The 27,255-nt window shown below is 36.7% G+C and overlaps 1 protein-coding gene across 1 annotated transcript; it reads left to right on the top strand.

Moving 5' to 3' along the window:
* Window positions 1-3,450: 3,450 nt before the first annotated feature.
* On the top strand, window positions 3,451-26,258 carry LOC131096226 (long-chain fatty acid transport protein 6-like). Its single transcript, XM_058044540.1, has 11 exons — window positions 3,451-3,681; window positions 9,713-10,127; window positions 11,082-11,294; window positions 12,066-12,224; window positions 13,924-14,048; window positions 17,317-17,511; window positions 18,928-19,018; window positions 21,261-21,459; window positions 21,781-21,878; window positions 23,697-23,827; window positions 26,082-26,258. Exons 1-11 carry the CDS (start codon window positions 3,451-3,453, stop codon window positions 26,256-26,258), a joined length of 2,034 nt encoding a protein of 677 aa, XP_057900523.1.
* The last annotated feature ends 997 nt before the right edge of the window (window positions 26,259-27,255 follow it).

The raw sequence follows: 27,255 nt of genomic DNA, 5'->3' as shown, positions 1-27,255 counted from the left end.
TTAATGTCTCATAGGCCCCTACCAGTCTCCCTACTTAAGACACATTTGCAGCTAAGGGTCTTGCCAGTCAGCAGAGTTTATTTACAAAGGAGTGGATTATTCAGAAGAGGAGTAGATAATTTGTAAACAGATGTACTGCATAGACCCTACTTATCTGAAGGAATTAAATCTCTGTTTTAACCTACCAGATCCTGCTTATCTGACACAGTTTTGACAAAGAAGGAGTTGTATAACCTGCATGTCGGGTGTTATCAGCTCTGTGTCTTTCTCCTTCAGACAGAGTTCTTACCAGCAGCAATGGTCACTCTGCCATTCTGTTTTCTCCTATAGCTGTAGTGATAAAATACTTCTGTTCTAATCTGATCTAAATTGTCTTCCAGTTTTTTCTGCAAAAAAGAGCCTAAAGAAACCTGGAAACAGGAAAACGGTACCTGCTCCTCTTAGCTCACAGGGCCACCAAAGCCACCATGACTTCAAATTCTACAATCTCTGTATCCCCTTTTTTGAGCTGTTCTTCTTTCTTGCAGCCTAAAGTATTCCTTTGATTTTTGGTAAGAATGCATTACTTGATGTGATTTTTTTTTACGTGGTTTACAGAGTACTCGGGGCAAGGGAAGAGTAATCATTGATATTACATACTTCTTTGTATTACATACTTCTTTTACTTAATTTGTTTCCATTCTTTTATTTTCTTTGGGGCCATGTTGCACATATAGCAAGTTATAAATATACAATAAAATTAGAGGATGGCTCTTGGTAATGTAATGCATCAAAAAGTCTGCATTTTCTTAATGGCATGAGGCAACTTGTATTGAAAGTCTCATGGAAACTAAGATTCTGGGAACATATAAATAGAAAGAGGCCTGTAATAGTAAACTCCCTGTAGGACACTGTACTTGCTTATAAATGGAACAGCTTTAACCTCTGGAAAGCGATCTGCTCCCCACCCCATCCTGTGTGAGCAAGGACGATGGCTATGCGATATGGTAGGTAATCTATATGGATCATATTACACTGTTGGTCTCTAGGCAGAGTTTAGAAGCCTTCTGGGACATTCTGAGTATCTCAAAACCTCTATGAAAACTGAATAAACAAATCACAATAACGTTTCAAAGTTTGAAGCAAGGAGCAGAGATTTTTTTATTTTGAAATAAAATTGATTCACCCATTTGCACACAAACTGTCATATCCACCTGTTTGGAAGCTGCTAAACGTGAATTCCCTTAGTCTGGAGAGAATTACCTGAGGTAAGGCAGAGGATGAGAGACTCAGCCTTTGGTGGCCTCTTCACATTTCCACAGTTGTCACTGCCTGGGTGCCCTGAGAAGCTGCAAGTGGATGTGAGCTTGATGAAGTTCTTGTGTGAGTGCCACCAGCAGCTGTCAGTCTCATAGACATTTTGCTGGCTTTGTCTTGTAGCTTTTCAGGGAGGTGTGAGTTGCCAGATATGCCTGGAAATGTCTGCCCCGGCCATAGAGACCTGATGGGGCTTTGAAACACAGGGATGGGGCCTCAGTGGCAGGTATGAAACACCGGTAAGAAGCAGAGGGGTGGAGTTGGAGTGACAGGAACCCCAGACACGTGTTCTTGGGCCACAGCGCTCCTGAAGAGAGCACTGGGTGAGGATGGCCCATTGTGATGTTACCTGGTGCTGGATAGTGTTTTCTCCCAGGTAACTGATGTCGCCAAGGGATGTACCGATGTTACCAGATGATAAATTCTCTACACCCAGTGAGCTAACACAATGCATATTCTTCAAAATCCACTGCCCTGTGGAACTGCACAATGCCCATTGTGTAAGAAGGAGAACTGGAAGTCCACCAGCCCCAGTGTTCTGCCAGTTTCACTTGGTGTCAGTCAGCACTGGGGTCACCCACCGGTAAGGATCACCAAAAAGACCCCTAGGACAGAAGAAAGCATGCATAACGGGGAAGGAAAATGTGCTCATGATTTTGGGAAAATTATCATATTTATGTTTATTTTGGAAAAATCAATATGAATATGTATGTAAAATACAGACTTTCCCTAACTCAGCATGCACAGTGTTTGGAGGAGATATCCCCTTGCACATCCAGCCAAGTAAAGAATTCCTGCTTCTTAATGAATACTGGTGTTAAGGAAGTGGGTTTTTTTGCTGAATTTTTTGCAACACTGACATGTTCCTGAGTGACAGACTGTGATGCTGGCTACTGACTTTCCCCAAGTGATGGATTGGTGCCTTACTGCTTTATCTGGCTACCGAGTCTCACCCAGTCAATTCTTGAGGGTTGGAGCGTTGAGTGAGGCCTTGGTGCCAGTGTTGTTTGAGGGGAGATTTTTATTGCTGGTCTTAGTGTCCAGCTCCAGGTCCATCAGAGGAACTTCCTCAGCCTTGACAGGTTCAGGCAGCTGAGGCACCCAGGAGTGCCAGGTATGATTTTGTTGTTCCCTCAAAGGGAAATGCTCCCCAGCTTCAGACCTGCATCTCTGCAACTGATCCCAGGCAGATGTTGCCAGACAGAAGTCTTCAGGGCCAGGCTGTGTTCCAGAGCCCATCACTCCATGCCTTATCCTCACCACACCCTCTGCCATCCTGGGATTTTGCTTTCTTATCAGCCTGCATTGCTTGGTGCAAACTTGCTATAGCTGATGCCTTGTGAAGGATGACCTAGAGCAGAGATTAGACAGAGTTAAAGAATAAAATAGGTATTTATTAAGAGGACAGATCCACCTTGTGCAGCACAACCCAACAGATCCACGCAGCACAACCCAAAATGGCCACAAAATGGACCACAGATCTCAGGGTCTCACACTTCCATAAGTTTTGGTCCATTAACATATTGTCCAATTGCAACTTTAGCCCATGAAGTCCCATCCTTCTTGTTTTCTCTCTTCAGTCCACCACTGTTTATGCTCTTGGGCCTGAGATCTGGATCAGCTGTGCTTGGGTCCTCAGCTAAAGAAGCAATTGTTTTGATTATCTACTCTGTGAAGAGAGCTTACTACCCCCTAATATGAAGCCTACACTCACATAACAAAGCAGAGCAGAATCTAAAAATGTAAAAGCTAAAACCTGAGGCACCATAGCAGCAACAAGATCCCTCCTACACAGAGTCATAACCCCTCTCTGCGTCCTCCCCAGGGCCATACTCTGCCAGGCCAGGAGCCCAAAAAGTTCAGCAAGGGGGAGGCACAAAGTCCTGTCCCTGAGGACAGGCCTCTCCAGGCACCTGCACACTCAGCTGTCCAGCAGGACACCCAGCTTTGCAGACAAAGCCCTGGAGGTCGTGCCAGCTGCCAAGCTGATCATAAGCCAGCAATGTGCCCTTGCCACTAATGGTGTTCTGGACTGCTTTAGGAGTTTTGCCAGCAGGACGAAGAAGCTGATCCTTTACCTGGAGCACTGCATTCAGTTCTGAGCTCCCCAGTACAAGAGAGCTGCACGTGCTGGACAGAGTCCAGCAAAGTGCCATGAAGATCATCAGGCGACTGAAGCATCTCTCCTTGGAAGATAGGCTGAGCAAGCTGGGATGGTTCAGCCTGGAGAATAGAAGGTTTGGAGAGGATCTGATCAATGTGCAAAAAGGCCTGAACCTAAAAGGTCCTAAAAAAGATGCTGCAAAGAAGATGGAGCCAGGCTCTTTCCAGCAGGGTCCTGTGACAGGAGAAAGAATATTGAAGAGCAGATTGGGCATGATTCAGGTAAGTGGCTCTAGCTGTCTCTGCTGAACCAGAAAACAGGATGACATCCAGAGATCCCTTCAAAGCTCAACCTTTGTGTGATTCTGTGAAAGAATTTATGTAAAGAATCTAGTTTAATAATTTCATTTTGGAGATATTAAATAGGAAAATAAGGAAGGTAGCACAGTTCTGCTTTACTTATGCTTGTTAGTCATCTGCAGGACACATGCTGGAATGTATGATACAAGTCCAGTTTCTGCTACTAGGTAAATGACTGAAATCTAGGACTGCTAAGAAAGACTCCAAGCCATTATGCTACAGAATAAATGCTTTCTTTCTCTTCTGCTGATTCTTTTTCAGTTGAAATTCTTCTGTCTTCTCAACCTTACTTTTTACTTCCCAATGTTGTCCTTGTTTTCAATGATAAAAACCACAACCTTTAAAATAATTTATTCACAAGTAACAAAATCACAAAACACTATTTCTATTATTAGAAAGAAGCCAAATCTTCCCTCTGCTTGACCCTTCCTCCAAGCCATTTTCTTCATGTTCTTCTTCTCTAACAGATGAGTCGTGTTTTCAGGCTATCTGCTCCATAGTAATCTTCCTCCCTTTACAGTGTCTTTAATCTTTTTCTCCAGTCAGGATGATAGTCCAATCTTTCCATAAAGTGCCAGGGTACTCTATGACCAGCTCAAAATTATGTCCTCCAAATGGAGTAAACAAAATAAAATATGCATGTAGTATGCGAATTAAACAAAATCCATAACCTTAACTAATGCATTCTAATCTAATTAAATAATGCTAGCTATTAGGGATTTAAAAACAAAAAAAAAGAGACAGGGAGAAAAGTAATGGCCTATGGATTTTCTAATAACTGAATGCCATAATTATGCATCAGGAAATATTCATATATATATAAAAGATAGGTCTAATAAAAAGTTTAAAATACACAAACAGCCATCCACAATACACAAATACACAATCGAGCCATCCACATGTATTCAACAACCTTTTAAAAATCTGTCTAGCTTGTACTTTTGAGTTTCAAAAATTAGGAGGTTGGTCCATATGATTTAAACAGTCAGTCAACACTGTGTATGTTTTCATTAATGTAACCTTATCTACTTCCTCAATCAAGTGCACTGCCAGTGCCACAAATATAGTGTCCTTTTTCAGCATTTACATCGTATAATAAGAATGTAAATAGATTTTTTGTATATTTGTATGACTAAACTCTAAAAATGTGTTAATCATAAAAGGCTTTTGTTCCTGTTGCATAGACTACGTGACAATGCTGAAAATGGTACCACTACGTTTGCTGTGTACTGTATATACTGTATTTAGGAGCATATGGAAACATCACTAAGTTGTTTCTATTGCACTGAAACAGTAATTTCAACAGATTAGTCCTTTCCCTCAGTACAGCCCTATGTCTTGCTGCTTATCGTCCTTTTAAGCATATAAACCAGCAGTGCATAATTGACTTCTTAATCTTTTAACAATTAACTCTCAATACAGACAGCAAATACACTTTGTTCCAAAATGCAGTGTCCAATTCCCTTTCACTCACATGCTCCAAGGCAGCTGCAAGGCAAGGAGCTACAGATCTGGGGACCTGTGATATGCAGGGGACAGAAAGGAGTCTTTCCCTGTGTGTCTAGGCCTGCAGTCACCAGTAACACACTCCAGGTGTGGAGCTTCAAGAGAACATCAGCTCTGACTAAACAAACGTTTTCAGACAACCCATGCAACCTTCCTGCAAGGGACACACAGGGGCAGAAATTATCTGATTGCCTACAGGACATTAATCAGCATACACAGGAAAAAAGGTTGGTAAGCAAATACTTTCCTTTGTCATTCAGATACTGGAAAAAGAACTGGGTATAAAATTGGCTGAATTATAATATTAGCTTCTATTTAAAGATAATTTTTTATTTTCCATAAAACAATGTCCCGTGCATGCATCAGAAATCAAATCAGAGATATCGTTTTGTTTGCTTGCATTAAAATTTTCTGAAGCTCTGCTTCAATCAGAGAAACATCTCTGTCTATTCCTACTAATTATATGGTGATCTTCAAAACTCAGATTTTGCTGCCTATTGGTTAGGTTGCTTTTAGCAAAGGTAGCATTTTGTTTCACTGTAACAAAGCTGATGGATTACTTGGAAGACAGAATTCTTACCATAATTCTTGGTAAATATTTGAGTTCTCTGTATTTAGAATCCTTCCCTGTTTGTCATTATTCATGTGGTTGCCAGAAAATAATGAAAAATAGTCCATTGTGTATTTTAATACCACTGACTACTTCCTTTTGAATTTTATTTCATTTTCTAAAAAGGTAGTTAAGAATACTTAATAAATACTTTAAAATATCAATTCTCGTTAAAAGAAGATGTTTTCAATCCTTGTGATTGCAGAGGAACAGCTGAAAAGAAAAAAATAAATGGACGAAGAAACCAGAGAGAGTAAGTAAACAAAACCCTGCTTTTCCCTGCTTTCTGACTCTATGGGACAAAAAAGCCATGACAAACCAAACCTAGTGAGTTTGGTGACCCATTTCAATTAATTAAATTGAAATTTTGCGCTTGCAAATTTCAAAGCAGAGGTTGTGTGACAATCGGTCAAAACACTAAGTCTTTTAAAATACTATTTCCATCTTGCAGAGCTCATACGAAAGAAAGTCTTGTAAGCAGATTTAAGGTCATTGTAGCATTAACTCTGAGGGCAGTTACAGAAGGTCTGTTTCTCAGGTATTTCAGAGACATCTCAGGTGGCCTAGAGAGCTAGGACATGAAGGCATAGAGGCCAACACACAGGGCTGTTCACATTCCCCCGGGACTGGAGAGAATCTCTGGATAGTCTTGCTGAACTTTAAACCACTGAATGATTTTTGTGCTATTGCTCTCTCCAGTACATTCCTTGTCTCCCAGAGCTGCCCTTCTTGCGCAAGCAAAGCTGCAGATATGTCGTAGCCTGTGTCTCAGGTGGCAGCTCTGTTGTCCTGTTTTCCTTTTTTCTAACAGAATAACGCCCCATCAGAACCAGACAAAGAGAAAGGGAGTTCCAACTGAGAAGAGCTGGCAGTCAGTTTCCATTGGATTAATACTTCTTTGACATAGAATGCTCTCAACAGATAAACAGATTAAGACTAAGGAATGGAAATAACCAAACTGCACATTCATTAAAATCAGGCTAAAGGAATTAATCGAGTTATTTTAAGATAATTGCTCAAATGCTCTTTCCAAGACTTCAGAGTAAAGACAACATGAGAAAATATCTTAGAGTATCCAAGGCTGGATGGAGCTCCGAGCAACCTGGTCCAGTGTGAGGTGGTCCTTGGCAGGGAGGCTGAAATTAGGTCCCTTCCAACCCAAACCGTCTATGATTCTGTAATTCTTTATGGACTTATTGGACTAGGTTTATTTCTGACCATGCTGAGATAAAAATCTCAATACGTGTGCAAAAAAACTCCACTTCATGGAAACTTGGTGAAAATAATGCAAACAAGAGAAAACACAATAAGATTTCATACTTTGACAGGCAGCCTCTAAAAAACCCAAATGCACCAAACAAGCAAACCATGCTGGAACTTGACAGTAACTTAGTACCTGATATTGTGAGAAGGATACAAAAGGTTTGGTTAGACTGCAAGTTAAGCATGCATTTAATTCCTCCTTGAAAACAACTGGTTTGCATTTACAGTGTGTGATTTTTTTTTCAAAAGTGTTATGAATTTGTCTAAATTTGAGAAAACATTTCCTTTTTCTGAGCAGCCCCTTCATTTGGAGTGTAGTTTAACTTTCTGTGCATGTACTTTTTGAATGCTTTGGAGAAACCTTTCAAGCAATAATCAAAAGCAAGCTTGCTTGTATTGCCAGAATACTGCAGTCAAAAGCAAGCATCAGGCTTTTCATTCCAGGCATACAGCAGGTGACAACAGTATGACTCCTGCACTGCAGCTGGCTGCGGGACTGTAATCTCTCTCAGAGAGATGCACGCTCTTTCACAATAGTCACTCTTTCCTAAAATTCATTCCTTTTCTATATGTTCTATATTTTTCGCTTTAATTTTCTTTATTTTCTGCTCCATAAACATTATTTTGAGCTAACAATTCTAAAACAAGGGCCTTTCCAGTCACATTCAAGTGTGAAAAGGGTGAACCAAAACTAATCCTGACACAGCTTTGAGGACTAAATTTTTTTTCCCTGTAGCCTGCTTATTTTTCCCTCTATTTTTACTTTGAGTTCTTACTTATAGACCATGACTATTTTGGTAATAGAAGTAATATAAGAATGCTAAAAGAAAGCTAGGGCTGAAACCTAGTCTAACATCATCATCCCTTTTACTTATTTTCTCTTAAGATTATGGGTTTATTGGTTCAGTTTATGAAGTCTGCCAATTGGACTTTACCTGGAGTAAAATTTACTGGTTGATTCATTTCAGTGAATCTTGCATGCTTGCATGTGGCAAAGAAAGCTGAGCAAAGGTTTCCAAGTCATAGGCAAGCCATGGCACTCAGGAGGTCTTCTGTTTGTGCCCTTGGCCATTAAACAATAACATTCTGAGAAAGGCAGAAAGGCAGTAAAGGAGTCATATGAGCTAAAACAGAGGGTCTTTTAATGGCACATCTATTGGAAGAATAAACTTGCAGCTACTTCAATTGTTTCTTAACATAGAAAGATGAGACATTTGGCCAGAGAGGTAACACAGTGTAATCAAGAAGATTTCAAGGTAACTAAAAAAGTCTCTTTACAAATTGAAGACTTCAGAAATTGATGGGTTTAGAATTTTTGTTTAGAACATTAAAACATTGTACCTCACATGCTTTAACTTCATTTGTATGTTTATGTGCAATTAATGCCTGATGTTTTAATTTCTAAGCTGCTCTTTTACCAATACATTTCATATACTTTATGATGCATACAAGATCCTGCTTTCTGCAAGAATTCCCCTGAATTTTACAAGTATATTCATTGAATATTGTTTAAAGTGTAAACAAGCTTGAGGAATATAACAAAAGTACAGCTTGTCAGTAAGATATTTCTAAACTACAGGGTGGAGGTCATCCCATTTAGAAAAGCTTCTCAGATTGCTGAAGTGTTCCTCAATCATAAATTGTCACATAAGGCATTTCAAATATTTGTAGTAATCATGGCTGAAACTTTAAAAAGGAGACTGGTCAATGTTATCTATATTATGTTCAAAGGATTTTGTATGATCTTCAAAACTCCTCCCCTATGACTGTTTGAAAATACGACAATTAATTTTTTGCCTGAAATATCTTACAGAATTAATAATTTTTATGCTACAAAGGTTGTTTTCCAAACATCAGTTTGTGTTTGTGCACAATTTTTTTTGAGACTGCAGGACCCTATTGTAAATAATGTAAATAATATAAATATTGCAAAGTTATTATTCACTATTTATTGCAAATGCCAGAAAATCCTATGGTGAGAACTGGATACTTCAGTAGATGAAGAAGTTTCAGAGTATGGTGCCTGCAATTTGTGTATGTTCAGTCTGTTGATCAGACTGTTTAAACTTTTGGTCTCAAATGGTCTCAAATTCTGTCACACCAGAAAATACAACTTAGGCAGCAAAGAACAACATTTGGTGCATCTTACAGGTATATGGTACATAACAAACTTTCATGCTATACATATGATAGTATATGCCTGACATGTTTGTTTCCACCTTTTTTTAGGATTTGCCATGGGACAGTAAAAAATTCTAGACATAGTTTTGATTACAAGTTAAAAATCCTGTGCAATCCTTTATTTACTCTTAACTCCCTTCTTCTCTTTTGTGGGTCTTTTTATTCTAGTAAATCCCAATAAGGTATTTTTAACAGTTCTCAAATTAACAGCTGGAATTGTAATTATCTTGTTAACTTTCATTCTATGTCATAAAACTCAGTGTAAATTATTAAAATGCATGTATTTTATATGTCTGAGATGACTCAATCTATTATTGCCCAGCTCCAAGCATGTTATGCACGTGGATTTCAACAGTTGCTGGAGGAATATTGGTGCTGTGTGTCTCTCTGAAGATCTTTCTCCCCTATTTCTGGGCAGACCTGATCTATTTCTTGAGACGGAAGAGGTCAAAGGCAACAGTAAAAAAGTGGGCAAAAAATGGAATTCTCTCCATAACTGACCTTTTCAGGCAATCAGTGGAAAAAAATCCCCACAAGCCATTCCTTATCTATGAAGGGACAGTGTACACTTATCAGGATGTGGAGAGGAGGAGCAACAGGGTAGCACAGGCCTTCCTGCACTATGGGAATCTGAGAAAAGGTGACACTGTGGCCCTGCTGATGGGTAATGGACCTGACTTCATCCATGTCTGGTTCGGGCTAGCCAAGCTGGGCTTCGTCGTGGCCTTTCTCAACGTCAATATCCGCTCAAGATCTCTCCTGCACTGCATTAATACATGCGCAGCAAAAGCTCTGGTCGTAGGAGAAGGTAAGTTCTGTGTTGTGTTTCACTTACTGCTCACTTTCTACTGTTTCCTGCTTCTATCAAACATAGGAAATCAGAGCCCTTCAGAGCTGCAAGCTCTTTATATATACACACACTTAAAAGAGGGGAAGAAAAGGAGGGGGAAAATTAATTAAGGAAAGAGACAGTGTTGTCTAGAAAGGAGAGAAAAGAGATAATGTCTACATTTCAAGAGTATAAATCCCATGCAATTAATTAGTAGAATTAAAAGCTTAAATCTGAAATTCTCCAAGGACAAAGTATCAGCAGCAATAATAATGCATCAGCAAGAAAACAGCCTTGGAAGATACTTTAGCATAATTTGATTTCCATTTTTATTTATTCGTTTATGTGGCTTATATAAAACTTCACTTACTACAGGAAGACACAGATTCCCTTTGTGATTTCCTTCAGGTCAAAATACCTGCATAAAAATTTATGTTACTTTATAACTACTTTAAGTAGCGATCCCAAGGTAGCATTGCTTGAAGCAAAGATTACAGTGCAAGGAGCTGCAATTTCATCTCTGTTTATGGCACATTATGCAATACTAGGCAATTTATGCATATTCTACTCCTGTTTTTTCATCTTTTGTACAGGTCGGCAGTAGTACCATAATTCCATATGAATCTGTGAGGGTTTGCTATTTGGTATATGCACCAACTTCTGGAACAAATGTGATTAAACTAAATCTTATATACTAGCATCATCAACTAAGTTCATGGTGTTTTACCAATTAAAATAAAAGCCACATGAGAAATATAGGGAACTTGAACATCATGATGATTTTTTCACTGTGCAGTATGCAGGTTAGCTCTCCTATGCCTGTGGTAGGTTTATACAGTGGTATGATATATCATTTCAGTGCTAGTAATCAGTTCTGCAGTTGTATTTATTTTAAAAATTACCACGTGTTTTTTGTTTGTTTTAACTTGGCAGATTGTTTAGGATCAATAGAGAAAGAATTTATTTTGAATCTCTCGGAAAATAATGTTGCTGTCTGGACGATGAGCGCCAGTTCTCCTTTCCAGCATGTTCACACCCTACCAGACAAACTAGACAAGGTGCCTGATCATCCTGTTCCTTCTCATCTTGGAGCTGTCACTGACACAAGAAACACAGCTCTGCATATCTTCACATCGGGAAGTACAGGTGAGGATATGTACTAACAAAGTACAGCTGCACCTGTGAAAATTAAGGCAGTATAAATTAAGCAAAAAGACACAAAAAGACAGAACTTGAATTTCCAAATCAAGACAGGGAAGATTGATTTACTTAGAAGCACAGTATACTTTAAAGTGTTTTTGAAATTACATAAGAGTGTAATTTCAGTTACTGAACTTCTACATAAATACTCCATGGCTGAAATTAATTTCTTGAATATAAAGCAAACAAAGTCAGTCTCTAAGAGTTGCTCAGAAAGGAAGAACAGTGGAACCTCTGCTTCTGATTCTGAAATAGGAGTTAATTTTAGAGTGGAAGAATGGGGAAATCCATCCACTAGTCAATCCAAACAACTTCATAGAAGTTATTTGTATTGCAAGTAGAAGTGGCTCTCCAGAGGTTTTCCCATTCTCACTTTCTGGCAAGGGAAACCTGTATGTATATTTGACCTGCGCATGCCTGTGAAGGTCGTGGACTTTGCCCCCCAAATGAAACAGACATGGCAGGGGGGTTGGGAATACATTTTACATTATCCCTTCCAACCCTAACTACTCTATAATTCTATGTTTAAATAGAATTAGAGGCAGAAAGAGTGAAGGAGCTGAGAGGCTAAGGGGATATACTCATAAAACAGCAAAGCAGAGGACAAAGACTCAGAAGAAGAGAATTCTCCGTGTACATTCCCAGCATAATTCTACTTCAGCAAAATTATTAATGCATGCAGTACAATTGAAGTTATTTGCTCTTTCCCTTTGACAGGTTTCCCAAAAGCTGCTATCATCACTCACCGCAGGACTCTGGCTGCCTCCTTGGCATTGACTCAGTGTGGTGCAGTTTCTCAGGATATTATATATGTCACTCTTCCCTTGTACCACATCAGTGCTTCTCTTCTTGGCATCAGTGGATGCATTCAGTTAGGTAATATTTACCTTCTAGTGAAGTTCCATTAACTTGACAAGGCTATAACATGTTAATATTAGGTGAATAACTGCTTGGCAACTCAAATATTATGCTTACCAAAAATCTTTTGTAATTTTATCATTTTTATCACCTCCCCCATTTGCAGACAATATCTAAGGTATATGCACAGTTTTGAAGCTTAGAACAGACACTAATAATTGTATAAATCCAGCATAAAATGACTTGAGGTCTGTGTATTGTTAGCATCACTGCATGTATTCTGTAGGTTTAACCTGAAATCATCCTCCTACCCTATGCCAAAAGTCTGTAAAGGCATTCACACAGGCATCTGTGGTTGATTTTTAGTGTCAGAAGATACAAATGCATTGTGGAAGCCCAACCTTCTGAATAAGATTGACTAAATGTGTTGTGGAGCTTTTTCAGTCTCTTATTTGAGTAAGACCTACAGAGTTAGATTCATCATCTCAAAGTGAAAAACATGAAAAAGGACAAAATCTCCCCTTCTAAATTTGATAATGGGAGTTATTTGTAGAGAGCTATCAACCAGATATTTGCCAGGTACATCCTCATTTTCTATCATTAGAGTCTTGCCTAGATGCTGGGTTTTGGCACGCTAAGTATATAACTGGAGTGCTTTAAAAGACATTTCACTGTTTTGTTTATTCAGAAACAAGGCAGGCAGGCATGCTGGCTCACAGTAACTGCTGGCAAGACTGCTTCTGCTTAACAGAAACACAAAGGGGATGGGAAAATGAGTGTATGAAGAGGTTTGAGGCTATGAATTTTCTTGGGACAGAAAGTGTAGGGTAATGTCTTTCTTAGGTGTTGAGATAGAGATCTGGGAGTCTGGGATTTGAATGACAAAGCTTTGAGGAGGGTGAGGCTGAAGAGCTCTGAAAGATTTCAAGATCAGGGAGGAACAGGCAAGATGGGAAAAGTGGAATAGAAGGTATTCAAAATTTGGAAGGCCCTGGGAAATGTCACACAGGACAAACACGACTTGGGCAAAAAGAAAATTTTGAAAAGATAGAAATTTGTAAATTTTTGACTTACAACACTTAGGAAGGGCTAGGGAGGCAGATATGAGAGGGTAGAATGAAGTGGCTTTTGAAATTGAAAGCTCTAAAAGAACATCAGGGTCACAGAAAAGAAAATAGTTTTGATTCTCAGTTGTCAAGGAACAGAAAAAGGGGAATGAAAGGGAAACAACAAAGACAGCCTGTTTCCTTTTCACCACTTGTCACATAAATAGAGAAGCTGTGAGCAACAATTTTCCCCATTCCAAGATCTTTTTTTGGAGTTAAACTAGCTCATGATCATGACAGAAACAAAATGTTTAGGCTATTCCTAACAATGAATGATCATTAAAAGGTTTGCTTCTGTTGCTTCTGTTACTCTAAGGTTTTAGTTACTACTCATAAAAAGAAACAAGGCTTAATTGTGCAAGTTTCATTTAACAGATGGATCCTGTTGGAAATAGCTTACAATTTATTTAATTAGCTGAATTTATCATTAACTGAATTAAGAGAATGACAAGTTGTTTTTTTTGGTTTTTTTTTTGTTTTTTTTTTTTTTTTTTTGTTTTTTGTTTTTTGTTTTTTTTTGTTGTTTTTTTTTTTTGTTACAATAGTGGTAGAAGACAAGAGGTTTATTTTAAAGGTTATTTTGAAATTTCTTACCTGTTTTCATCACATAGGAGCGACCTGTGTTTTGAAGAAGAAATTTTCTGCGAGAGAGTTTTGGAATGACTGTAGGAAATACAATGTTACCATGTTTTTATATATAGGAGAACTCTGCCGCTATCTCTGCAATCAGCCCTGTGTAAGTTCCATTTGCAAATGCAGCTTTAAGATATAGCAAATCTGAAAGTTAGATAGATTCACTAATTTCTGAACAGTATAGTATTTTCAATGTTTGATAGCTTTTTACAGCGTTCCTTGTGTCTTGTGTTCATTGCTATTACCAATAGCAATCAAGTTTACACCAGCAAGTGCAGCGGTGACGAAGGAACAAGCCTGGCAGGACAGGACACATACCCTGACACTCACAGAAGTGCCTCTGCAAAGCCAGGCTTGTTGGCTTTTCATCTGAGTGACCAGCAGGTCACAACAGGGCAGTCAGGAAAAGGTGTAAGCTGTAAAAGCTTCAGCATTCACAATGACAAAAAAGAGTTCATACCAGATTGAATGATTTAACAATTTCAGTGCTCTGCTCCAAAGTAATTGTTTATCAAGAGTGACCTAGTATGTTCAGTATTTAATGGATGATAGTTAATTTTTAACTTTGAAACTAATGAATGAGTTTTTATTAGTTTAAGTCTTTTTCTTAGAGGTCTTCCAAAGGCACACTCTCTTACATGCCTGTATATCAGATGATGGATATATCTCCATGAAGCCAAAGTACTAACAGTATGGTGCAACCCCCCTGAGATAACAGTCCTAAAGACCATGATCAGGTTTGGAAAAAATTAAAATGTCACCAAACAGTGACAAGTCTGAAAATGCTTACTAAGTAGCAACTCTCACTTCTCAATGATAGCTTGGTTAATTTTTGGGAAAGCTTGGTTAACTTTATAAATTTTATGCTTGATAGTTAGGATATTACTGAAGGGAGGTGACAAGAAGTATTCCTACATACCTCAGAAAACCTCATGTTCAAGCACAAAGTTCAAATGATCTCCAATGGTATTGGTCAGAGATTAATGCAAGGACTAGGAACAAGAAAATATCTGAAAGAATTCTCCAGCTGGTTTGAACAGAATCTTATTATGGGTGGTCTGGATGTAGGAGAGGGATCAAAGACAAAAAGTGCTAAAGGGTACAAGAAGGATAGCTGTTGGCCAGAGCTCAAGCCTATACAAACAAGCCTGAAACAGAACTCAAGCCTGGCCAACAGCAACTACTGTATCAGTAGTCCATGGATCAGGAAACCAAAAAGGAATAATTAGCTAGGCCAGACCGGTTGTGTAAAGGTTTCTCCTGCAGGAAAAAGCAATGAGAACTATATTTTCATTACTCAATAACAAAAATTTAACAGAGAAGAAATAGATACTTAACTGGCAACTAGTAAGAGGGAAAACCAGAGGTGGCCTGGATGAGTTGAGGGAGGTGAGGTTGCTAACAGGAGTGGATCAGGTACATCAGGAGCTCTGTCAACATCACGTGTCTTACTAGGCTATGACCACATATAACATACAACCAGATGTTATATGCATATATAATATCTAACCTCTACTGTATCACACAGGTTCTTCTGCAATGAAAGAAACCCAGGCAGGGTAATAGGTCTGGTATGGTTCAGGACTAGGACTGAATATGCTGCACCTGTTGGAGTATGCTCTACATCATGCACAGGGTGTCTGCCCTTCCCTCCTTTCACTGAGCATGCCCAGGTCTCACAAACTGAGAAACAGCATGGATTTGGAAACCAGGAGGCACTTGGGGGATTTCTCTATGTGGACAGAAACTCTGTGACTGAGTATGTCAAAGAATGTTTTTAAAGAGAACGATGTAACTTTTAAATAAAGACATTTAAAATTCAAGGTAGTTCAGGGAAATGTTGCAGATCACACCTGTTGAACCGGGCATGAACCAAGATAAGAATGTAAGAATAACAGTTTCTCCTATTGCTTGTAATCTGTCAAACTCTTGAGTTTTACTTCAAGTCTTACAGTATCACAAAATACATTAGGGAAAAAATCAAAACCCGTCATTTCATCCTGAAGACAAAAGTGTTGAAGAAGGGACAACATTATGCATGAAGGAAGTCTCCCAGTCAGCGTCCCAGCTGGTTTAAAATTCAGTTGGATTACATACATGTGACCGAAAACATTTATTCCTTCAGAGTTACCATTAAAATTGCAAAAGAAAACATGTCTGATTAGGCAGAAGCAGGGAATATCAAACTCCAGTTTCACTGCTGTGTTTAACAGTGAGGTTTGGTCTGCATTACAGTTATGCTGTTGTGGCAAATAATTTATCTGCCATAAAATGCAGTTCTGGATCAAATGAAGTTGTCTGCTAATACATAGTTCACAAAAAAATTTTATGTGAATGTTTTTGAAAGTCAAAAGTTTGTGACTCTGCTAAAACATTTCAGTGCAATTACAAGGCAAAGTTCCATCTTTAAATCACCCTAATATTATTTAGAAATCAAACATAATTTTACAGTTTTAAAGATTAGAATAACACTGCAACAAAACCAAACCAACCATTTATTTGATTTGAAGAAACCGTTCCTGTTGACCTGAAATAAGTTTATTTTCTGCTGACATTTAGCCATAACAGTAACTTAATTACTCAATCCCAACTTCACCTCCAAAAAAGTGAGGGCTTCTGAGAGTCTTGACCACAGTCCTATGGACAGGGGGCTGAGCAGTCTGCTCCTATGCCAAAATTTGCACTTATACAAGTAAACTTTTGAATAGTTTACCACAATAATTGCATCACTAATACTTAACAAACAACACATTTGCAACTACATTTTGACTGCAGATTTTATTATAATCTTTTGATGAATTTGGATTTAAGATTAAAAATGAACCTAATAATATGAGTTATTATAGCTTTGAGTTATTCTGCTGCTTTTTCAGGTTCCATAAGGAACATGGCAGATGTGAAAAATTTTCTACCAAGTATCATTACAAAAAGAACCGACTTTTGTGTATCACAAGTGTTTTCTAAGGCACGATTTTGTTGATACAGGAAAACTTCTCTTTTTGGTGGGAAAGGAGCTTCCATTCTGTGGAAAATGGCACTTCCTTAAAATCCATTTATTTACAGCTAAAATCTTTTAAACTTTTCAATATACGTCCTCTTTATAGAGTTCATAAGTGAAAATTCAAAGAATTACAGAAATAAAGTTTTCACCCTGCAAAAGCCCCTCAACCTCAGATCAAGATTGCTTATGCTTTTCTGTTTTATTTTTAAAAAATCAACAACAACAGCAAAAAACCCCATTCGGTGAAGTATTTTAGTCAAGGTGGCAGTTCACAAATGAAAATTGTTCTGTTAGAAAGTACTAGGTCAATTTTAGGTATTTAGATCACTTTTCCCAGCTACAGGATGTTTCTTTTTGTGTCTGTTCACAGAAAGAAGAGGACAGAGTTCATGAGGTGCGCATTGCCCTTGGAAATGGTATTAGACCTTCTGTATGGAAAGAGTTTCTGATGAGGTTTGGCCCAGTTAAAATATTTGAATTCTATGGGTCCACAGAAGGAAGTCTTAGTTTCCTGAACTATACTAATAAAATGGGAGCTGTGGGCCGTGCTGGCATCTTCTCAAAGGTAAGGATTATCAAATCAACCAACCAACCAACCAACAGACCTACCAACCAATTAACCATACAATAATTTTAAAAATATTTAAAAGGCATGGGAAAGGCAGAAATCGTAAAGAACAGGAAGGAAGAAAATGCTTCCTTCTTTCCAGATACAATAACAATAATAATTGGTTCATGAAAACAGAAGCCTTATTCTTAGCCACTTCCTTGACTCTATTCTCTGTACATGTATTTTGAAGTCACAGTAAATATACACAATGAGTACATAGAAGCTCGTGTACCCAACTTTTCCCCTTAAATATATTTTAAGAACCCCAAACTGTCTGTATAGAAGTGACTACCCAAAGGACTGGGTAATGACAATTCTTATTAATTGTTTACTAATCATCCTGAAAATTCACATATAATAAATGATAAGGCCAGAAACTAGTTTTGATTTGACTTTTTGTATTAATCAGGAGATAGATATTCCAAAGCAAACTTATACAAATTTGTTCTTTGGCTGCATCTTCAGTCATTAAAACTAGCATCACATTTTCTCTGAAATAAGATTAACAATATAAAAAAAAAAATCAAAATTCTCCGCAAATAGAGGAGAAAAATACTAATTTCAAAATATCTAAGCTATACCTTTACAAATACAACCACTGTTTAAACTCTCAGTGTTTCTACCATAAAAACACCCCGACAGTCTCAAATGCTTTTCCAATTTGTACAGTTTCTGTGACTCATGGACATTTTACAACAATGAAATAGTATTCAAACAATACTAAAGATTCAGATCAGTTAAGATCAAGACCAGATTAATGACTTCCAAATGATTTCTGCTTTATATCTGAGATGCCAAAAATGCCTTGGCATGATGATGATAACAACTCTGCAAGACTTTGAATCTTCTAGCAATCTTAACCACGTGGATGGAGGATTGAGGCAGGAAAGACTAATCGGGTCATTAAGTTGAAAGTTTCCATTTGCATCTGTCTGATGTGATTTTTGAGATGTCTGTAAATTTATTTTGGATTTGCTTTTTGTCAGAGAATCATCTTGATTTGCATTCCAGCAATATTAGAAATGGATGGCAGTATTAAAGCAAAACTGACAATTTGATCAAATGCACTTTATCCTTTGTATAAATTATTTGAATCTGACCCTACTCTTAGACAAGGGCTTCTTTTTATCAGTAAAGGAGATGAACACCCACCTTTATATGTATACTTAGTGTTGCTTATCATGATATGAACACTTTCTGACAATTGCCTCTTAGAATACTGTCAGTTTATTTCAGGCTGTCTCAAGTCTTCAAAAGTCAATAGGGACTATTCATTAATTCAAAGCAATTCTTATCCAATCTAGAAAATTAGTAAGAAAGAGGTGTTTTTAAGTATGAATATGTGCTTTTTTCTTTTTTTTTTTTTTTTAGTTTCTACATTCTTTTGAATTGTTGAAATATGATGTCTGGAAACAAGAACTTATAAAAGATGAAAATGGAAGGTGTAAGAAAGCACCCATAGGTAAGGAAAAATATTAGTTATCTGTTAACTAACAGATAACTCAATTTAGAGGCTGAAATTTCTGTAAGCAACAGATTTCAACCTAGAACTTGAAAATAGAAAAAATTGGAAAATAGATCCAAACGGAGATCTCTTGCTAATATATGCAACAATATATCCAAATATTTATAAATTAACCCAAAATAAAAAATTACAATAATATTAGAACATTAGTAATATTTGGGACCCATAATATTTTTATTCTCACTTGAGAGGAACTTGTTCCTATTCCTGGAAAAATCAGATTTTTTAGTGCTTCATTTTTTTTTTTAATAAAAAAAAAGATACAGTAATTCCCAGCTATGTTGTGCTCTGAGGCCAGATGTTTAAAGATGCTTTCTAAGTTTCAGATTTAAAATTCTGATGAAGGACAGAAAAATTTCAAATTGTGGATCATATTTTTATGACTAGTGACAAAACCAGATTTATCATTTTAGTACCTACAGTTTCACAGACTTCCCAAAATCCTACTTAAAATGGAATACTCCACCTCAAAGAGTTGAAGCTCCCAGACTGAAAATAAGGTAGCCTCCTAGCTGAGAATATCCTTGAGAAAAATCCCCAAAACTGAGTCTCACCAAAGACAGCACTGCATTTATCAAAGCCACATCAAATATTCATGTGCCTGTGTACACATGCACGAATCCATCTGAGTCAAAGTTAACAGTTGTGGGGAAAAGGTCTTTAACATCACTGGTTTTAGTATGTAGATTTAATTATCATAGAGATAAAAATCCTGAAGGTAGAAGAGGAAGACCTAAATGATAGCAGGTTTTGATAATGTCAGATCTCAATGACACACAGTAGTACTGGTCATCAAATCAGCAATTATTATTGCTTATATTTGATAATATAACTTGGTATAATATGATATGATATAATTTTTATTATTTTATTTTATGGTAGTAGTACTGAAAAAAAAAAAGTAGCAATCTTCTATTTTTTCTGATAAAATATTATTTGCTGACAATATCCAAATAAAGAAAAAGATTTTTTTTTCTTGAAAAGAGCTTGCTTCCTCACTACAGTCATATTAGAAAGTGCACAAAAAATTATTGCGTTCTCAGTGAAATTGATAAAATTCCCAGTTTCATGACACAACTAGAAAAATTTTGCAGATTACACATAATTTTTAGGTAACTCTGAAGCTGTTGCTGGATGCAATGTGAGATAGTAATGACAGTAAATTCACAAAATGGACTGGAGAATCCTTCTGTAAAAGTGACTAGGGGTTAGAGCAACTCCGTTTTGTTTGGTTGTTCTTTTGTTATAAATTATGCATGGTATTTGCAGCAATGCCAGCTCCTCTTCTGAAAGGTAGCATGAGCTTTCATTCTATTTTCCATATGGAGTGTTCAAAAAAATGAAGAGGATTAAATTTAGGATGCAGAAATACAGCTATGAAGAAAATTATTTGTTGGAAAACATCTCCTTACATCTTCTGAAGGAGTTAAATAAATGTTTTTCGAAGATGGAATTATCTTTAAATCTCAGGAGCACATTGAGAACAAAGCCAGTAGTTATCACAGATAAAGAATAATAAAAGAAACATGTTTAAAGGACATTCTGAATCAATTCCAGTGCAGTCAATGGAAGCTTTGTCCTTGTTATAAATAGGACTTAGGCAGCAACAAGGAGTGATGCCCAGTAGGGATATGCTTCAGACCCCAGAGACCCCCTGATGATCAGGGGCACACATTGTGGATTACAACTTGTTTTGTCACACCAGCACACCAGTGCTAAGGCAGTAGCACCCCTATCCTCTGGAAAACCTCAAAGCCCTCAAAAATCCTAGATACTATATATTTTGCCTCTACACATATTGTTTGACTACCATCACCCTTTTCTAATGACATAGAGATAAAGGATACACAAAGAAAAATCATCTTTTCAATGGGTAAATGCTTTTACCAGGTAAGTGATGTACAACACACTCCAAAGATCTCTTCCCTGTGGTCCAGATTTTTGGAGGAGAAGGAAGCAAAATTATGTTCCCTTTTCCACTCACCCATTTCTTCTGTTCAGGGAAGAACTAAGGTAATGTAGCAATAAGACACATAAAACCGACCTGGCTTTCCAAAGGATTTGTAATATGATAATTTATGGTCTTAATAGCTCACTCTATATATGTTTAGATATATGTCTCTCTCTATATATATATATATAGATGTCTATACATGTTTCCCCTTTTCATGGCCTGCAGGTAAACCTGGTCTTCTAGTTTTTCAAGTTACTGAGGATAGCCCATTTTCTGGATATGTTGGAAATAAAGAAGCCTCAGAGAAGAAACTGCTGCGTAATGTGTTTGTGGAAGGAGATGTGTATCTTGACACAGGGGACCTCCTAGTGATGGATGAGGATGGGTTCCTCTACTTCACTGACCGGGTGGGAGACACTTTCAGGTACAGCACAAAGTTAAGAGTAAATCCATGGAAGAAATCACACAAATGCATGCCTGGATGACACAGGTCAGACTCAAACATGATGCATGTCAACTTTGAAAAATTCCAATATGTTGGAGTGCACTTTGGTGGACTTGATTCCTGTCCACCAACAAATTTGGCACTTCTTGTATCACTGGGTGTTCAAATATGACGGCACTAAACTAGACAATGATTCTTCAGTTAAGAATGTTGCCCATGTTAGAAGTAGTCCTCTGTCATGTATAGAATAAAACATGTATAAGCTAACATCTATATTAATATAAGAAATATTTTCAACAGGTGGAAAGGAGAAAATGTTGCTACTTTAGAAGTTGCAGACGTCATTGCTATGATGGATTTTGTCCAAGAAGTTAACGTTTATGGTGTAAGCGTAAAAAGTAAGACATTTTCTATAGTTTAAGAACATAAAATGAAAAGAGTAATTTCTTACTGTAACTTTTCTGTTCTTGCAACTGCATGCACAAGTACATGTAAGGATATAAGAAGTTTCAGCTTGGCAATTCAGGCTTTTCTACAGTTTTTGAAATTTCAGTTACAGTAAAATGCTGCATTTAATAAACATGACATGCTGAAATTTTGTAATGAATGGAAGAAAAATTTGGATAAATTAAAAATTTTAACAGAAGTGAGAAATATGAAGCGAGAAATACAAAGTTATGAACTACGCAAGACTTCTCTTAGGCTACAGGCTTTCATCTGAAAAATGGTAAGATAGAGTATATTAAAAGATAATGTCTGAAACAACTATCTTATGAGTACTGTCCAAGAACACATATATTTTTTTTGTAATTGGAATGTTCTCAATCATATATGATGCTTCATAAAAATATAAAATATCATGCTGAAAAGCTGTAGGAAACCAAATTACAAAATTTAAAAAATTCTCAGAAGATGAAGCCATTGAAGAAACAGGTTGAGGAAGACAAACATTTTGTGGTGCTGAGCAACTGTTCATTATTTCCTTTGGAGGCAACTAAAGTCTAGTATTAAAAGAAACTAGTTACATGAAGAAGAAGCTGTCAAGAGATAGCACTCAGAGATGGGAAACACAATGGGTTCAAGGAAAGAGGATACATAAAAATAAAATATAAAGGCCATCATCTGAATGGTTGATCAGCAGGTGGCAGTCATGCAGTACATGCAAATAAAATTGTGGTCTAATATTCAAAGCATCTCTCATTATCATCTGCAGTTGGAGCTGATGGGGGCTCCTCGAAAGGGTTATTGCTACCTCAGGCAGTAAATAGCACATAAAAAAATGCCTCAAGATTCACATCAATTTTTGCTTGCAGTGTCAATAACATCTAGACAGCATGGTCTTTCATATTTCTGTATTGACTTGAGTCTCAAATATTGCCATAACAAACTCCACAGCATATCACCAGTTCAGTAACAGCAGATTCATTTTCAGGAAAAGGAATACCCATATTTTTTCTTTCCAGTGCCTTTAGGCAGACCTCAAGGCTGCTCATTTTTTCTGAACAGATTTAACTGTGGCAGTTGATTTCTTCCAACTCAGATATTTTCTCCTCTTAAAATTTTTCTTGTGTTTCAATAAATAGAATGCAGGAACTATGTCTGGTACATAATTTTGAAAAGGGTTTTGTTTCAGTTTGCATGTCAAACATAATTTGATGCCTCTAATTTACTAGGAATCACTTACCTTTTTTGTCACAAATTTGTCCGTGGGACAGAGTACAAAGCACTCAGCACTGCCTTTACAGTGTACAATAGGCATTTAACTTTATATAGAACAAGTAAAGTCTTATACATGTTTATATCCATTAGTCTTTGTGTGGGTGTATTCAGGTTCTCTTTTTACTTAATGCTCCCTCTGATTTAATTAGTCATTATATTACCAGTGTTCAGGTAGGAATAAAACCTAGCAGGCAGTTCCAGCTACAGAGAATTCCCAATAAAAAGACATCAGTGACATGTTTTTAATTGAATAAACTCACTGAAAGTAACTTTTAAAGTTCTCAAATACCATGTATAAATAAAATAAGTAAAGTAATAAAATATCATAAACCTAATGAATAAAATATCATGTACTTTATACTCAGTGATGTCTGAGAAAACAAGATGGATATATCACAATATCAATTTACTTGTTCTAAATATTATTGAATACCCCAAATGTTACAAAACGTTCATATATGCTCTTACTTGTCATACTATTTTTCAATTTTTTTTAGATTATGAAGGAAGAACAGGGATGGCAGCTATTGTGCTTAAACGTTACCACAACTTCAATGGAGAAAGACTTTATAAGCATGTTGAGGCCTTCCTTCCAAGTTATGCCCAACCACGCTTTGTGAGAATCATGGTAAGACAATAAGGTGTCTGCCACTTGTATTTATCTTCTGTCTGACTTGAAAATTAGTCACTTCAACCATGGAATGCAGAATGCATTTTACAAACAGTTCAAATAATTGAAAACAAAGGAAATAGTACCCTAAATTACTGTTCCTATGATTGTTATTATGATGAATTTTAGCAAATATATGATGAATTATGTTTCTGTTTTGTGTTATGGATCCATCCATACCTAAGAATCCTAGATGGGATTTTGCAGTAACTTTGCTGTTGGATTTTGCTTCAAAGTTCTTTAACCAGTGTCTTCTTCTAGTCAATAGAAGACTAAGCAAACATATGTGTAGCCTTACTCATAAGAGTTCTTCTTATAACAGGGTGACATGATCCATTTCAAACCTTTTCCTGATGTGGCTGTCCTTGAAGTGATTATTATCCACTATTACTGACAAGGCACCAAGGAAATACTGGGTGATTTACAACAGATAATAGAAGTTTTATGGAGATTTCCTAATGTGAGAATTAAAATGCATTCACATGTTTTAAAGAACAAAAGCAGAACTGGGATACAATTCTTTTTTTAGCATCCACCTTAAAATACAAGGATTGCCCCCCTTGTGAGCACCCCACAGGCTGATCTGCCACCAAGCAGGAGAGCATGAACTGCAGAGGGTAGGAAAAGGCTCCACGTTGCATCATCTCAAAGTTTGTAGCTCACAGTTTTCTGCTGTTAGGGGATGCTGAGAGGCAGTTTTACTTTTCCCTAAGTACTGATAAATAGTCAAAAAGGTTTAAATTGAAGAATTTATAGATTGAGAAAACTTTTTTTTTTCACTAACAGATTACTGTACTAAGTAAATGTACCTTCATATGCAGTAAGCATAGGTTATATTATCTGTGGGGCTTCAGGACATATCTGGTGTCTTCTGGGAAAAGCTTTTGGAACAGATTTGTCTTTAGAGTTCCACTAGATTGAGCAAATCTATACAGTGCTCTAAGGTTTATAGGTGTGGAACCAACCTGTTTGCATTTATTTGTTCTCTGACTAAATCTTTTTTTAGGTAGCTGAGGAGGAGCCAAAGTAAACAAAGTTTCTAGCAGTACTAATTAACTGATATTTACATGTGTGCAAATTTTTATTAAAGGAAATAACTTCAATTTTAAAAAATCAAAATGAGAAAAAATTGTTGTTGCTTTATAAAATGTCGTAGGGGAGTATAGCAGCATACTTCAGTATATGCTGAACTCACTATTTTCTGTTTGGGAGAAAATTTATTCCCTTTTCTAGGTCCTGAGAAAGAGGTCACCCTAATCAACAGTGACAAATACTTGAAATTCTCATGCAAAATTGGGTTAAAACCTAAATCATTCTTGAAAAATTTTCAGTAGTCCTTATGTAGGCTTTTTCTAATATAACTTGCAATTATGGTTGACTGGTTTTGTGCAACTCAGACAGACTGATTTTCTGTTCTCAGTCTCTTCCACTTGATTCTAAAAGAATAGCAGAGGCATGGGGACAAGGATGCAAAAACCCAGGGGACTCCAGGGCTCTGTTATGTTTTCCACCTGAGTTTTTTTAACTTCTTTCCAACAAGAACTAAAAAGTGGATCTTTTCAGCATGGGAACTAAAACGAAATGTTCACTGTATTGAAAACACGTATAAGTAATAACAATGCTTGAGAACAGTCTGTTTTAAACTTTTCTCTACATGTAAACAACATTTGAAAGGCGAATTATTTATATACCACTTCTGCTGAAATACCCCAACCATTGTGTGCAGAACAACTTGTTCATGAATTGGCATTTTAATAATTGCTGTATAGAAACTCCTTATGCAGGCAAATAAGACAAGAGGGCATTTAACATTGTCGGGTTTAATGTTTTAAATTAAGTTTAGCAGTAGGAAATCAGAAGAGAGCCAATACCACAAAATCAGTCAGCTCTTTGCAGAGTGAACCAATTGTTCCATACTCTACTGATTTTGTGGTGGACTGCCCTAAGGAAAGTTAAAAGAAAATTGCATATATTGAAACAGAAACTTGCTATCTTGTGTGTTGCTTTAGCAGGAAAATTAATAAGAAAAAAATATTCATTTAGATTTAGATTTAGATTTGGATTTCACTGCACTTGTGAATCTGATAATTGTTTAACCGAAGAAATTGTATAGTAAATTGTATGATCTATTTTATTCAGTAAGTACATCATAATTTCACTCATATAGACTGAAATGGAATATTGCACCTTATTTGAATTATTTCTTTCATAGGATGTTATGCAAACTACTGCAACTTTCAAGCATCAGAAAACACAGCTGGCAAATGAAGGATTTAATCCAGAAATTATATCCGAACCCCTGTATTTCATGTATGAACCTGCACATTCTTATATTCCTTTGACAAGAGAGAAATACCAGAAGGTGGTTTCTGGTGAAATACGTCTATAAAGCATAGAAATAAAATTAATCTATAATACAGAAAATTTCAGATATACTCCTGAAACCATTTCAGGAGGAGTCACTATGCATTATTTGTTTTAAAAACACAAGGTATTCAAATTAATCTTATGGTATTAAAATTGGTCGCTTCCAAAGATACAGACACAATAGTTATGTGCGTTGTGTAGGCTGCACTGCATCTGCTCATATAATTTCCTCACACATGGGCTTACATATGCAAATTTTTATTTCACATTTCTCACTGATTCAAATTATTTTTGTCTGAGCCACCATTATCTTAACCCAGCTGAATATTTTACACACGTACATTTTATTCTGACTCTGCTTTTAAAATTAATAAATAGCTAGATCAATAATGTCCTAGGCATTAATAAAGTGAGCCATCAGAAACATAAGCAAAATACTGCTGCACAAGCACTGTATGTAGATCTGAGTTCAATATTTGACAATCATACAATGTAATATTTAATTGTAGTATTTTATGTGATGCTCTACTTCAGACTTTTATGGAAAATAAACATTCAATGATGAAATATATTTGTAGCATTTAGTGTACATTATTTTCCACAATTTACACCAGAACACAGATTATTTGCAAAAATTCACACTCAATGGTACACTATCTCTTTTTTAACTTACCAGCTGTCATATTCCTGAAGCTGAATTCTCATGAAAATGGGACAAAATTTACTATAGCTTCTAGGTTTTACTGGAAGTGAACATCTAGAAACTCTTAAAAGGAGCTAGAAAGTTTCAAAGGCAGAATCAAATCAGAGAATATAACATTAGCATACCTGCTGGATGTACTTTCCTTGAGTATACCTATCTGGTTTCTTTTAAAAATCAAACAAGTCTTCACTTACACGAGGGAAAACTTCCCTCCTGTACAATTCCCTGAACTCGTGTGACCTTTTGCCTGGATGAATAAAATACCTGTACAATAAAGCTAATGCTCATCCCAGTTAGAGCCTTACAGACTTGCATG

The sequence above is a fragment of the Melospiza georgiana genome, chromosome Z (assembly GCF_028018845.1).
Source record: "Melospiza georgiana isolate bMelGeo1 chromosome Z, bMelGeo1.pri, whole genome shotgun sequence".
Classification (NCBI taxonomy): Eukaryota; Metazoa; Chordata; class Aves; order Passeriformes; family Passerellidae; genus Melospiza; species Melospiza georgiana.
The sequence above is the reverse complement of the archived record's forward strand: the minus strand, read 5'-3'. Positions and strand labels throughout refer to the sequence as shown.